Source organism: Schistocerca gregaria, chromosome 9 (genome assembly GCF_023897955.1).
Source record: "Schistocerca gregaria isolate iqSchGreg1 chromosome 9, iqSchGreg1.2, whole genome shotgun sequence".
NCBI classification, from domain to species: domain Eukaryota; kingdom Metazoa; phylum Arthropoda; class Insecta; order Orthoptera; family Acrididae; genus Schistocerca; species Schistocerca gregaria.
The window spans coordinates 148,036,845-148,050,811 of record NC_064928.1 but is presented as its reverse complement, the minus strand read 5'-3'; the positions used below and the strand labels follow the sequence as shown (position 1 = coordinate 148,050,811).

Sequence of the window (13,967 nt, the reverse complement as noted above, 5' to 3'; positions counted from 1 at the left end):
AGTGATCTTCAGCTGACTTGTACGAAAGAAGAGGAAGTAGATGAGAAAGCTCACCATGGCGTCACTCTGGTGGAAAGTGTCGCTGTTCCCGAGAGCCTTAGCGTGGTCGAAGGCGTCACGGCCAGCACCGGCGCTGCCGACCTCAGCAGGAGCCTGCAGCTGGTCTCTCGGGCTGGATGAGCCGCCGACGTCATTAAGGAAGAACAGGGCGTTTCCTCGCGTCAGTAGCAAGCTGCTGATTGGCGGGGGTGTGCTCCTGCAACAGCCGTTGCGAATCCTCAAGTCATTCCAGGGAAACTCTCCAACTGTAGTACTGTGAGGTAGGCCAGGCGTAGTGTCCGTGAGGCTGTCGCTTAGTGCATTTGTTCTCTGCCTAGCTTGTTTCATGCCTTAACATCACTACAATTATTTTACCCATTACACAATAAATCAGTCCGCTCTCATCATAAAATTTTCATTAAAGAGCTTATTGTGAGAGAAATATTTTTATTGCTTAAATTCTACTCGATTTTGAAGACCTGTAGACTAAATATTTGTTTAAAACTGTCGCTGGCGGATAAAGTGAGCGGGAAAAAGGGAGAGTGATAGAGAGAGAGATAGAGAGGGGGGGGGGGGGGGGAGAGAAGCAAATTAATACAATGTCCACTTGCCATGCATATTGAGCAATGGCGGTCTAAGACGTCAGATGTGCGGAGCAGCGACGGTACGATAACACTTTACCACACAGGTGGCTTACTACTTGGCGCCCACACACCTCCCCCGTTTTTATTCCTACACTGTAACCAGTCTCAGTTAATTGTAATGTCGCCCTATACATTAGTCTTGCACTTTGACGCACCTCTCAACTTGCCGCCCCAAACGGTGGCCTGCGTCGCTAGGGCTTTGAACCGGCCCTAGTAACGAAACATTCTCGTTTTGCCATCGGCCTTGCCAAAAAGGATGGACAGTCGGACAGAGCTTCAGGGCACTCTCTTGCCCCTGGGATGGGAAAATACCTCTAAAAGGCGGAAGAATCAGCAATAACCAGCAGCATGACGATACAGAGGGCAATGGAAGCAATTGTATTTGAGGCAAATAATGTGTACCCGCGGGACATGTGGCCGTGATACGAAAACTGTCATGACAGCCTTGAAATGTGCCAAGGCTGGCCACCTCATACCGTTGATCCATTTGTTTCTCTTTATTTTATTTACAATGGGACTTAAATATTAGCGATTTTTTTTTTTCAAGTTACATATCTGATATCCACCGAAGCGCCAAAGAATCTGGCATAGGCACGCGTGTTCAGAGATACGTAAAGAGGCAGAATACGGCGCTGCGGTCAGCAAGGCCTATATAAGACAGAAAGTGTCTGGTGCAGTTGTTACATCGGTTAGTGCCAGTACAATGGCAGGTTGTCAAGATTTAAGTGACTTTGATCGTGCTGTCATAGTCGGCGTTCGAGCCATGGGACATAGCATCTCCTAGGTAGAGATGAAGTGCGAATTTTCCCGTACCACCATTTCAGAGTGTACCGTGAATACCAGTAATCCAGTAAATCATAAAATCTCAGACATCTCTGCTGCCGGATGTTTCAACAATGGCACTAACGACGACTGAACAGAATGTTTAAGCGTGACAGCTGGTCGAGGTTCTGTAATGGTGTGGGGCGTGCGCAGTTGGAATGTTATGGGACCCCTCACACCTCAAGGTACGACTCTGACAGGTGACAGGTCATAACCATCCTGTCTGATCACCTGCATCCATTCACGTATAGTCTGCATTCCGACGAACATGAGAATTATTGAGCATATCTGGGATGCCTTGCAACGTGCTGTTCAGAAGAGATCTCCGCCCCCTCCGTACTCTTACGGATTTATAGACAGCCCTGCGGGATTCATTGCATCAATTCCCGCTGGTATTACTTCAGACATTAGTCGAGTCCTTGAAACGTCGTGTTGTGACACTTCTGTCTGCTCGCGGTTGTCCTACATGATATTAGGCAGGTGCACCAGTTTCTCTGGCTCTTCAGTGGAAATGTTACGTTTTCCGTTTTATGATGTAACGTCTGTGATTTCTTATACCTTGAATAATGGGTAGCTGTTACATTGTGGAGTTCGTATTTTTTTCTAGGATTCTGCATATTAATTTTCGCCAGAACATATAGATTTCCTGATACTGATATTACTTTGCTTTGACAAATTTTTGCCTGGACCTAGTTTTTTTGGTGTAGTACGATCAGACCTCTAAATGTATCTGTTATCCCTAGAAGTGGAGATAGTTCTGTCAGCTGATGCTACTGCAGATGTTGCAGATGTTGGCGACAAGAATGTTGTTACATTTCCATTTTTAACATCCACGAAGCAACTTTATCACAATTTTTCCCGTGATAAAAGATTCTGTTTACTCTCTCATTCGGATTTCCTGGAAAGGACTGTCAAGGGTGACCTAACCATGCGCAAAAGAATGAATCGCCAACGAAAGGGCAACATTCTCCGTATTGGAACGTGGAACGCCAGACGTTTGAGTGGGGTACGAAAGCTAGAAAATGTGAAAAGGACAATGAAAAGGCTCAGGCTAGATATAGTGGGTGTGAGTGAAATGATTGGCTCAAGATAAGGATTTCTGGTCAGACGAATATGGTGCAATATGAACATAATCTGAAAATGGTTTAAAGTGAGTAGGATTCGTTATGAATAGGAAGGTAGGGCAGAGAGTGAGTTATTGTGAACAGATCAGTGGTAGGTTTCTTCTCGTCAGAATCGAAAGCAAACCAATATCTACAATAAAAGTTCAGGTATATACGCCAACTTTGCCAGAAGAAAATGAAGAGAGAGAGAAAGTGGTATTGAACACGTTATTCGGTGTGTAATGGGAGATGAAAATCCAATAAACATCGGTGATTGGAACACTGTGAGGAAGAGAACACATGACAGAGTTACGGGAGATTATGGGCACGCTAACAGGAATAGAGGTAGACTAACAGAGTTCTGCACTAAATTACAGCCAGTTATAGCGGATACACTGTTCAAAAACAGTAAGATGATGAGATGTGCTCGGAAAAGGCCTGGAGACAGGGGAAGATTCCACGTTCATCACGTCATGGTCAGACAGATATTCAGAAATCATTTATTAGTTTGTAAAGACAACTCAGGAGCAGATATAGACTCAGAACACTGTTTAGTAATAACGAAGAATAGGATGAAATTGAAGAGAATCGTCCGGCAGAATAGGTGTGGACAGAAATGGGATTATGTAGTATCGAATAATGATGAGGCATATTATAAACTCTCTAGAGCCGTAAATGTTGCGATAGTTATAACCACATTACACCAGTTGATGAGGAATGGACATCTGTAACAAGCGCAACCACGGAAGTTGGAGGTACAAAAATTGATACACGGAGGTAACAGCGGCGAAGTCTTCGGTAACAGAAGAAATTCTTCTACCGATCGACGAAAGAGAGAAGGAAAAAAAATTCAAAAAAAGAAAGGAATTCAACAGTATAAGTCAATTAGGAATGAAACAAATTGGAAGTGCAGGGAAGCCTAGGCAGAAATGGCTGCAGGTAAAGTAAAGTGGAAAATCATCGAAAATGCAATGGCCGTCGGATGGACTAGTTCAGTTAAAAAATAAAAAAAATTAAAAAACATTAAAAAATTAAAAAAGCTTTTTCGGATTTTCGATGGTGTTGAACCACAGTTATGCAATAGTTTTTGAAGGAATAAACTGCCATTTGTCTACCAACTGCATATATCTTCTTTACTATCTAGATTTCGGCTCTTATTCTTGCTTTGAACTGCCTTAACAGGTATGACATTTTAATGATCTAAGAACTTTTAGCATTGTATTGATAATGGCATAGAAGCCGAAATCTAGTAAGTGCAGAAGATAAATGCCGCAATACACAGTCAAATGGCGGTTTATTCTTTTTTTAAAAAAAGAAAAAGAAAGACAAACTTCGTTAAAATTAAAAGTATAGATGTATGATCGGAACAACTCAGCATATCATAAAAGAAGAAATGAAGACCATATGGAAGACACTGGGGATCTCATACTAGAGTCAGCGTTTGACAGAGCTTTTAAAGACTGGCGTTCAAATAAAGTGGAAGGTAGGATATTTCTATATTCCTCAGGAATTTCGAAACTGATTTAGGAAAGTGACAACCAAACAACTAGTCAAGTTGATTTGTAGAATCTATGACTCTGCAGAGGTATCATCCACACCGTCTCAGAGGTAATAAATGTATAGAACTATCGCACAATCAGCTAACAGCTCATACGTTGAAGCCAATGAGAATAATAATATACAGAAAACTAGATAATAACACTGAAGATCTGTTAGATGAGAATAGTTGGCTTTGGGAACGGTAACCGCAACAGAGAGGCGGTTCTGAGGTGGCGTTTGATGACGGAAGTAAGATTTAGGGAAAATTAAAGTTCGGTCATAGGACCCGTCGTCTTTGAAAATGCTTTCGAGAGCATAAAATGGTGCAAGATGTTCTATAGTCTCAGGAAAATAATGTTAATCTATGGGATAAAAAGGTAATAAGCTATGTGAATAAGAACCAAGAAGAAACTATAAGAATGGAAGACAAAGAAGGAAGTTATCGCATTAAAGAGAGTGTAAGACAGGAATGCATTCTTCCTTCCCTATTCTTGAATCTCACTAATGACAAAATTTAAAAAAAAAAATTCGGGATTGGGATTAAAATTACAGAGGAAAGGGTATAAAAAATGATAACTTTTCTGACGACCTTGCTGTCCTAAGTGATAGAGAAGAGAAAGGAAATGTTAAATGGAACGAAAAGTAAATAAGTAAAATATAAATGTCGTGTGACTAGGGCCTTCCGTCGGTAGACCATTAACCGGGTGCAAGTCTTTCGATATGACACCACTTCGGCGTCTTGTGCGTCGATGGGGATGAAATTATGGTGATTAGGACAACACAACATCCAGTCCCTGAGCGGAGAAAATCTCCGACCGATCCGGGAATCGAAACCGGGCTCTTAGGATTGACATTCTGTCGCGCTGACTACTCAGCTACCGGGGGCGAAAAGTTATGAGCACGCAATATGGTTCGAGAGTAAAATGAAATAAAATAGGGCGGACGATAAATGAGAACTGCGACAAATTTAATACTGAGATACATACCCAAAAGGGACGCCATGTGAAATAATTTGTGAGTTCTGAAGCGATTCAACAATTGACGGACGAAGCAAGGAGAGCGCAAAAGCAGATTATCACAGACAGAGAGAGCATTCCTGGCCAAAAGAAGTCTATTACAATCAAAAAATCAGCCTTAATTTGAAGAAGAAATTTCTGAGGATTATGTTTTGGAGCAGAGCCTTGTATGGAAGGAAATCGTGGCTCATTGGATAACCAGAATAGAAGAGAATCGAAATGTTTCTGATGTTGAGTTACAACAGGATTTTGAAACTTAGGTGGAGTGATCATATGAGAAAAAGTTTCTCATAAAAATTCAAGAACCAACTGCAACAGAAATATTCAGGAATATGGTACATCTGCTTACGTAGCGCTCCCGTAAGTATCACAAAGAGCAGATTAGACTGACTGCAGCGCGCCCAGTAGCATTTCTGAAGTCGTTCTGCCCGTGCTCCACACACGAATAACAGCGGAAAGAGGTCGTAATAACTGGTAGAATGCGAAATGCCCCGTATCACGCACTTCACAGTGGTTAGTAGAAGATGGTTGTAGATATAAGAAGAAACTTCAGAAATTAAGTTATGCACTAATATGGATGGCCAAATAACTTGAATTCAATGGTGAACTACAGTTCAATCAGATACATGAGACTATTTTTGATAATAATCACCAAGTCTCTGGAAACAACGATCGAAATGTTCCGCCATACACTCTGTCGAAGATAGAAATCCGCTTTCCCCAGATATTGTTCCTCGATTGCTTGGACACTGTCTGTGCTAATTTCGATAGCCTTCCTTCCCGATCAGCGCCACCCACGCCTGTATGGTCTTGGTCAAATTTTTGGCACTATTTCACTACGACGCCATAGTGTCGCTGGGAATTAGTGCGCAATTAGACATTTTGATCACAAGAATCGTAAGTGTACTGTCAAGCGTACGTCAACTTTGGAGTACGTTGTCGCGCCGTTTCACTCTGTATGTACGGCACATGTTAACAGTACCGCAGTAGAATCGTGTCCGCAGGAAACCGGGAACACACTCTTCTAACAATGTCACGATCTTGCTGCGCAATGGTAAATGGAAATGAGCGTTTGGCGTCATCGGCTGGGAGGCCCCTTGAGGTGCAGGTCTTATTACATTCGACGCAACATTGGGTGACCTGCGCGCCGGGTGCAGTGAAATGATGAAGACGACACAACACCAAGTCGCTGACCGGAGAAAATCTCCGACCCAGCCGGGAATCGAACCCGGGGCCGTAGGACGGTTATCCGTCACTCTGATTACTTTTTTTTTGCGTGCAGAGCACATTGGATTAGCAGTCTTTTTTGTTTTTTATTTGTTATTTTTTGTTTTCCTCTACCAACTTTTTTTTCTTTTTTTAAAAAAATTATGTTTTTTTTTACGGACCGAGACTCGAACTCGGGACCTTTGCCTTTCGCGCTCTACCATCTTTTTTTTTAATAAGAAAACATATAAAAACCTCTTGTGCATGAAAATAAAAGACGACGTTCTTCATAAAATAACACAATACCCTTTGAAAATGGAAAACATAAAAGGTAGCTACATTTCCGCAAAGGCCTTCTATTTTTATTCTTTTTATTTTTTTGTTAACATAAAGGAGTATACAGTCTCACCATCAGCAGCAAACTCTTTTTTTAGTCTTTTTTTCTTTTTGTTTTGGGGGAGCACAGGAGAAAGAAAAACAAATAGACTGCAGATAGAGAGCTATGTGTGAAAGGGATAAACATGTATAAGGAGAAAAAAACTTAGAAGAGGAGGAGAAAAGAGAAGTGAAATAAAATAGGAATACTTTCCGCGCCATGCTCCACTTTGGCGCGCCATCAGAACAAAATGCATTCTATCATTGACCATTGAAGGGGAACGTGGGATCGTCCAGTCTTGGTTGGCAATGTTCGTTGAGATTCCAGCTTTGAGGCGGGTTGATGAAAATACTCTGTAAATAGTTCGCGAAAGTGGCCCGATAGTGTCGATGTCGGCGAAGGGTGTGGTGATGTACTTGGAGGCGTGTCCAGAAGTCCGCCGGATCGACGATGTCGTCCCGGAAGAGGTAGTTGACAGCCATGCCACTGATCCATGTGACGGCGTGCCACTTAGCCGGTGGAAAGTAGGTCGTGTCAGGACATATCATCATAGTAGGAGAAACATGATGTGGTGGTACTCGGAGGTAGAAAGCCACAATCTTCTGTACGAGGGTCCAGACAGCTGCTGCTGGCCCACACTCAAAACGATGTAAATCTATATCTTCGACATTGCATTTGAAGCACAGGGGTGAGTCCACCAGTGCGATACGATGCAGTTCCTGTCTTGTAGTATACTTGCCGTTGACGAGAAGGTACCACATAGAGGTGGTGTCAGTGGTGTGATATGGTTGGTGGATCGTTTTCCAAACTGTAGGCCATGAAACCTGGGGGTGACGTGTTTCGACGGGGTTGCGTGGTGGAGACTTTCGGAGAAGGCGGTACATGTCGCGGGTGGTCGTCTTCCTGCTCCTGGGGAGCTCGGTGCATACGTAGCTGTACTCCAAAAAGAAACGGCCCATATGTGACATCGGAGGTGGGATGTGTGCCAAAGACGTCGGTGGGCGTCTCGAAACAGGTGCGAGCTCGGTGGTCAACATTCCAGTAAAACTAGCATTTTGGCTTTTCCATAACCGGAGCATAGTATTGGTGTAAATCACTCAGCTATCGGGGCGGACTGCGCAACGGGGTTAGCATGGGACGACACGTGAAGCTTATTTTTTTAAATCGTCTCTTAGCTGCCCATCTGCTGGCACTAATTTGGTGGTCGGTTCGCTATTTCACCGTGTCACTTGACACACATGCAAGATGTCCAAGACGAGGAAGATCTGGATAGAACATTGCTGCCACACAACAAAGTTTAGCGCAGAGTACTTGCAGGTCAATCGGACGATCTAGCTATGAAACTGCCATTCCCTATTGAACTGTACGGCGTATTTTTACCAGGAGTTGGTGCCCCACAGCTCGTCGACGTTGGAAACATGTCATGATCACCGCCTTCAGCTGCCGGTCAAATATTTATTTAAACAACTAATTTCGGCTGACTGGCCATTATCGGGTATCTATAGACTACAATAAATTTAAGTTATTTCGATTTGGTGCACAGCAACCTGATGATAGTCAGTTCACCGAAATTAGTTGCGTAATATCCTGCCCACTCGTCTAATATAGGGTGCCTAGGAAGCTGTTTTCTCGGATCGCTAGACAACAATTCAAGCAAATCGAATTACTGGACTTTATTACACTACGAGTAAGTTAAATTGACAATACTTAACTTCGCGTATTCACAAAGGTGTGTCGCAAACAACTGGCGACATGCAGATAATCAAGATCCTTCGGTATACACAAGTTGAATGCAAGCAAAACAAAATAGTTCGTAGGTCAATGCTGTAGCGTTAGTATAACGACTAGTCTTCCAAGCTGGTCGCGGCTTGGCGGCACGGCACTTATGAAAAGTCAGTGAAAAATCCGAGAGATGGCACCACCGGTGCGTATCGAGGTCATGGTTAGTTTTAGCATCTCACGTTTCAGCCATGTTGGTATATTTCTTTGCGTGTGGCATTCGTGTGAATCAAGGAAGTCGAGTGATCGTCAAAAAATGGACGAAGAAGAATTTCGTGTGGTGATTAAACATTACGTTACGAAAGGCAAAGCGCCTCAGGAAACTAAAGAGAAGCTTTTTACGGTGACTCTGCACCTTAGATTAGAACAGATTATAAGTAGTTTAAAAATGTTCGGAGTGGCCACACGGCCACAAGTGTTGCTGAACGTTCTGGACGCCCTGTGGAGGTTACGACTCCAGACGTCACTGATAAAATCCATGATATGCTGATGGATGACAGAGAAATTAGCTTGAGTGAGATTGTTAGTGCTGTGGACATCTAAAATGAACGAGTACATAATATTTTTCATAAACATTTGGACATGAGAAAGCTATCCGCTGGCTGCGTTCCGTGATTGCTCATACTTGACCAAAAACGGAATCATGTGATGTGTTGCAAGAATGGTTTGCAGCTGTTCAGGAAGAATGAAACATGTATACATTACTATACTCCTGAGATCAAACAACAATCTAAACAATGGGTTACCAAGGGAGAATCTGCACCAAAATAAGCGAAGACCAGTCCATTGGCTGGAAAGGATAATCGTCATCGTCTATCTGGAAAAGGGTAAAACTATTACAGGTACATATTATTCATCGTTAGTGGACCGTTTGAAAACCGAGCTGCAAGAGAAACGCCGGCTATTGGACCGCAAAAAAGTCCTTTTCCATTATGACAATGCACTAGCACACACGCCAGCAGTTGTGGGCGCAAAATTAATAAAAATAGGATTCCAACTCTTTTGACATCCCCCGTTTTTCTACAGACTTGGTTCTCTCGGACTACTGTTTGTTCCCCAATTTGAAGAAATGGCTTGCAGGACAAAGATTTTAATCAAACTAGGAGGTGATTGCAGCAACTAATAGCTATTTTGCAGACTTGGACAATTCCTATTATTTGGAAGGGATCAAATAATTATAACAGCGTTGCACGAAGTGTGTAAGTCTAAAAGGAGACTATACCGAAAAGTAAAAAAGGTTTACCCCAAACACGTAAGTACTTCTTATTTTTATACGGACTTTCCAAACGCCTCTCGCATTCTCTTCGTGTAGAGGCCGCTTCTGTCTTGCTGTCGTCCTAGAGAGGGGTTCGTCAGCGTACATACTGACAGACGTCGTCTCACAGCCCTCTCTGCTGTCCCTGCCTTGACCGTCGTGCCAGCGCTGGTTTGAATAAAGATTTTATCAGCAGCCTAAGCTGGTAATCATTATATTTTTAACGAATGGCGTATCTCGCACCTTGCTGTGCGGCCATACAACATTCAACCCGCCTAGTCCATAGCAGTGGAGCAGAAACAAGTTGAATGCTGTCACATATCAAATGGTTCAAATGGCTCTGAGCACTATGGGACCTAACATCTGTGGTCATCAGTCCCCTAGAACTTAGAACTACTTAAACCAAAGGACATCACACACATCCATGCCAGAGGCAGGATTCGAACCTGCGACCGTAGCGGTCACGCGGTTCCAGACTGAAGCGCCAGAACCGCACGGCCACACCGGCCGGCTGTCACATATCACCTGAGCTAACAAGTACGATATTTGTAAGGCAAGGATATTCAGCGATGAGCCTACTTTTCGAACAATTGGATACGTTAACCGACATAGCAACATTTTTGGGGGCAGTATTTAACGTCACGAAATTCTGGAACACATCCCTTAAGTGAATGTTCGGTCCACTGAGACCACTACTGGAGTAATAGGACTCTAGTTCTTTGATACAAGTGTAGTGAATGCAGATGTCTCAAGCGTATGCCATTCACGAAATTCCACTACAGATACGACGCTTGGGTTTCTCTTCACAAGATGGCGCATCACCGTTTGTGTTTACTTCGGCCAAACATTTCCCGGTAGATGGAGCAGTCATGGTCGACCATTGCGCTGGCCTCCACTTTCACCTTACTTTACATTCTATGATTTTTAGTTCTGGGGAACGATCGAGGAACATGTGTACAATACGAAAATTAACAATGTCAAAGATCTGAAAGATCAAATTTTAGCGATAATATCATCCATTCGCAGTGAAATATGTGTATCGGACTTATCGATCGTTTACATGTGTCACACATGATGGCGAACAAGTTGGGACCTCTGTGGAAATTAGAAATTATGGGAAATTCGATTTAAACTCATTTAAATACACACTTCTTAACCGGAAACATATATACCATTTAATTCGTACGATAATTTCGGATCACCTTGCATATTTTTGCTCGCCATATATATAGATGCTCATATATCTGTTGACAAACGATCTTGCCATATACTATTCATGAATGGATAACAGAATGAGATAAACAGTTGTGATACACGAAGTTCTCTCCACCACACACCGTAAGGTAGTTCACTGTCTGAATATAAGAGTGTCTTTAAACTTGGATGATGAACTGGAATGGTTTTTTTTTTTCTGACTGCATAGCTCATGCATGCCGTGCTTGATGCTGGAAACTACACTGAAGAGCCAAAGAAAGTGGTACACCTCTCTAATATCATGTAGGACCCCCAACAGCACACAGAAGTGCCGCAACACGACGTGGCATGGACTCAACTGATGTCTGAAGTAGTGCTGGAGGGAACTGACACCGTGAATCCTGCAGGACTGTCCATAAATCAGTAAGAATCCGAGGGGGTGAAAATCTCTTCTGAACAGCACATTGCACAATAATGTTCATGTCTGGGGAATCTGGTGGCCAGCGAAAGTGTTTAAACCCAGGAGAGTGTTCCTAGAGCTACTCTGTGGCAATTCTGGACGTATGTGGTATTACAGGGACTGCCCAAGTCCGTCGGAATGCACAATGGACATGAATGGATGCTGGTAATCAGACATAATGATTATGTACGTGTCACATGTCAAGAGTCGCATCTAGGAGTATCAGGGAATCCGATATCAGTCCATTTACACATGCCCCACACCATTATGGAGGCTCCACCAGCTTGACATGCAGGGTCCATGGATTCATGAGGTTGTCTTCATACCTAGTAACGTCCATCCACTCGATACAATTTGGAACGAGACTCGTATGACCGAGCAACGTGTTTCCAGTCCAATGTCGGTGTTGACAAGCCCAGGCGAGGCGTAAAGGTTCATGTCGTGCAGTCATCTACACGAATGGGTCTTCGGTTCCGAAAACCCATATCGATGATGTGTCGTCCAGTGGTTCACAAGCTGATACTTGTTGATCGTCCAGAATTGAAATCTGCAGCGGTTTGTGGATGAGTTCCACTTCTGTCAGGATGAACGATTCTCTTCAGTCGTCGTTCGTCCCGTTCTTGGCAGATCTTTCTTCGGCGATGTCGGAGATTTGGTGTTTTACTGGATTCCTGATATTCACGGTACACTCTTGAAATGGTCCTACGGGAAAACCTCACTCAATCGCTACCGCGGACGTCGTGTGTCCCATCACCCGTGCGCCCATTACGACACCACGTTCAGAGTCACTTAAATGTTAATAACTTGCCATTGTGGCAGCTGTTACCGATCTAACAACTGAGCCAGGCATTTGTCTTATTTAAGCGTTGCCGATCGCAGCGCCGTATTCTGCCTATTAATGTATCTCCACATTTGAATACACATGCCTATACCACTTTCCTTCGCGCCTCAGTGCAATTGATGAAATACAAAGAGCAATATATTTTTCTCTGCAAGTATGGCAACTCTTACGCTGTAATTTGATTTTATCAGCGTGGACTGTAAAAGAATGTGTGTGATAACAGTTGTAATAAGAGAAACTGTTATGTATCTGAAGAAGAGATTCAGTATATCATTAGCAGAGCTCTGTAGCATATACTCACACTTCACTGGAAAAAAGTATCATGTAAACTGTGCTGAGGGGGTGACATTACAACAAGAGTGAACAAGGTGACTAACCTCTGCACAACGATTCCATCATCAATAGCATTGCTGGAGATTTCGACACCGGAGCCCATGTCTGCCCAGCGGTATGGGCTGCCAACGGCCCTTACAGACGTGTATGCAGTGGATGATGCCTGTAGCTCCTGCTGATGCTGCTGCTGATGCTGCTGCTGATGCTGCTTATGTTGTTGTTGTTGTTGTTGTTGTTGTTGTAGCTGCTGCTGTTTCTGCTGCTGCTCCTGCTGCTGTCGCTGCTTCTGCTGTTGCTCCTGCCTCTGCTGCTGCTGCTGCCGTCTCTGTTGTTGCAGCTGTTGCTTTTGCAGCTGCTGTTGTTGCAGCTGCTGTTGCTGTTGCAGTTGTTTCTCCTGCAGCTGATCTCGCAGAATCTGAGTGTACTCCGGAGGCAGGTGCCTCATCTGGTGGTACAACGCCTGCATCTGCCGCTGATGTTGATCACGCAAATGCTGTGGGTCAGTGGCTGCAGTCGAAGACACGGCAGGCGTGGTTTTTGGGGCAGTGGTGGATGTGGAGATCTCAGGAGGATTCACTACACTGACTGCGGTCCTGGAATGGTAATAAATTTTATGAGCAATTTAATCTTTCATGACGACATAGTATCTGAGATCTGATTTTTGTGAAAAATGTTCTTGGTGAACTTGTCGCGATAATCCTGCATGAAAATACGATATTTCGGCAACAACCACCACCGTCTTATTTGGGTAAGCAACTGACTGTAAAAGAAGCAACACAAGGGCAAAAACGTAGTAGTGCCTATCTTCTTCTTCTTTTTCTTCGTCACTGGAATTATTAGGCCTTTGCCTACTAATGTGTCCAACTCTTCATTGGCCTTCCCTGAATTCTTCGGCTTCTAGATTTTAATTTCTGATTTAGTAAAATAGTCTGCATTGCTCATTCTGTCGAGGTGTTCACTTCACTTTCCATTATGAAGATAGTATCTGTTCTTTCAGACATGTACAAAAGAACAGATAGCATCAGTGACCATGCAGCTCTCTTAGAATTAAATGATAATTAAATCAAAACTCTAAGCTGTCGACAGGCATTGATATACACCAACAGGGACAGTTGGAAATGTGTGCCCTGGTCGGGTCTCGAACGTGGGATGTCCTGCTTACATGACAGATGCTCTATCCGTCTGAGCCACCGAGGGCACGCAGGATTGTGATTCCCACCTTAATGTCCACACAGTACATTCGTGGTGCCGCTACCCATTACACTCATTACTCGCGGCAGACAATCTTACCGAGTCCTGTAAAAGTTCGGGCAATGTGGACCTTAAGTTGGGAATGTGGATCTCACAGGGAGCGTGCAAG

The 13,967-nt window shown here is 43.6% G+C and overlaps 1 protein-coding gene across 2 annotated transcripts in view; it reads right to left on the bottom strand.

Moving 5' to 3' along the window:
- LOC126292109 (uncharacterized) overlaps positions 1-13,967 on the bottom strand; it is a 106,629-nt gene that overhangs the window by 32,340 nt on the left and 60,322 nt on the right. Inside the window, exons 4-5 of one of the 2 annotated variants that reach the window (XM_049985936.1) lie at positions 12,652-13,200; positions 55-256 (exon numbers count right to left, since the gene is read on the bottom strand). In XM_049985936.1, the coding sequence (XP_049841893.1) occupies positions 55-256; positions 12,652-13,200 (751 nt within the window). The remainder of the gene's footprint in view (positions 1-54; positions 257-12,651; positions 13,201-13,967) is intronic. The other variant, XM_049985937.1, reaches the window with a different exon arrangement.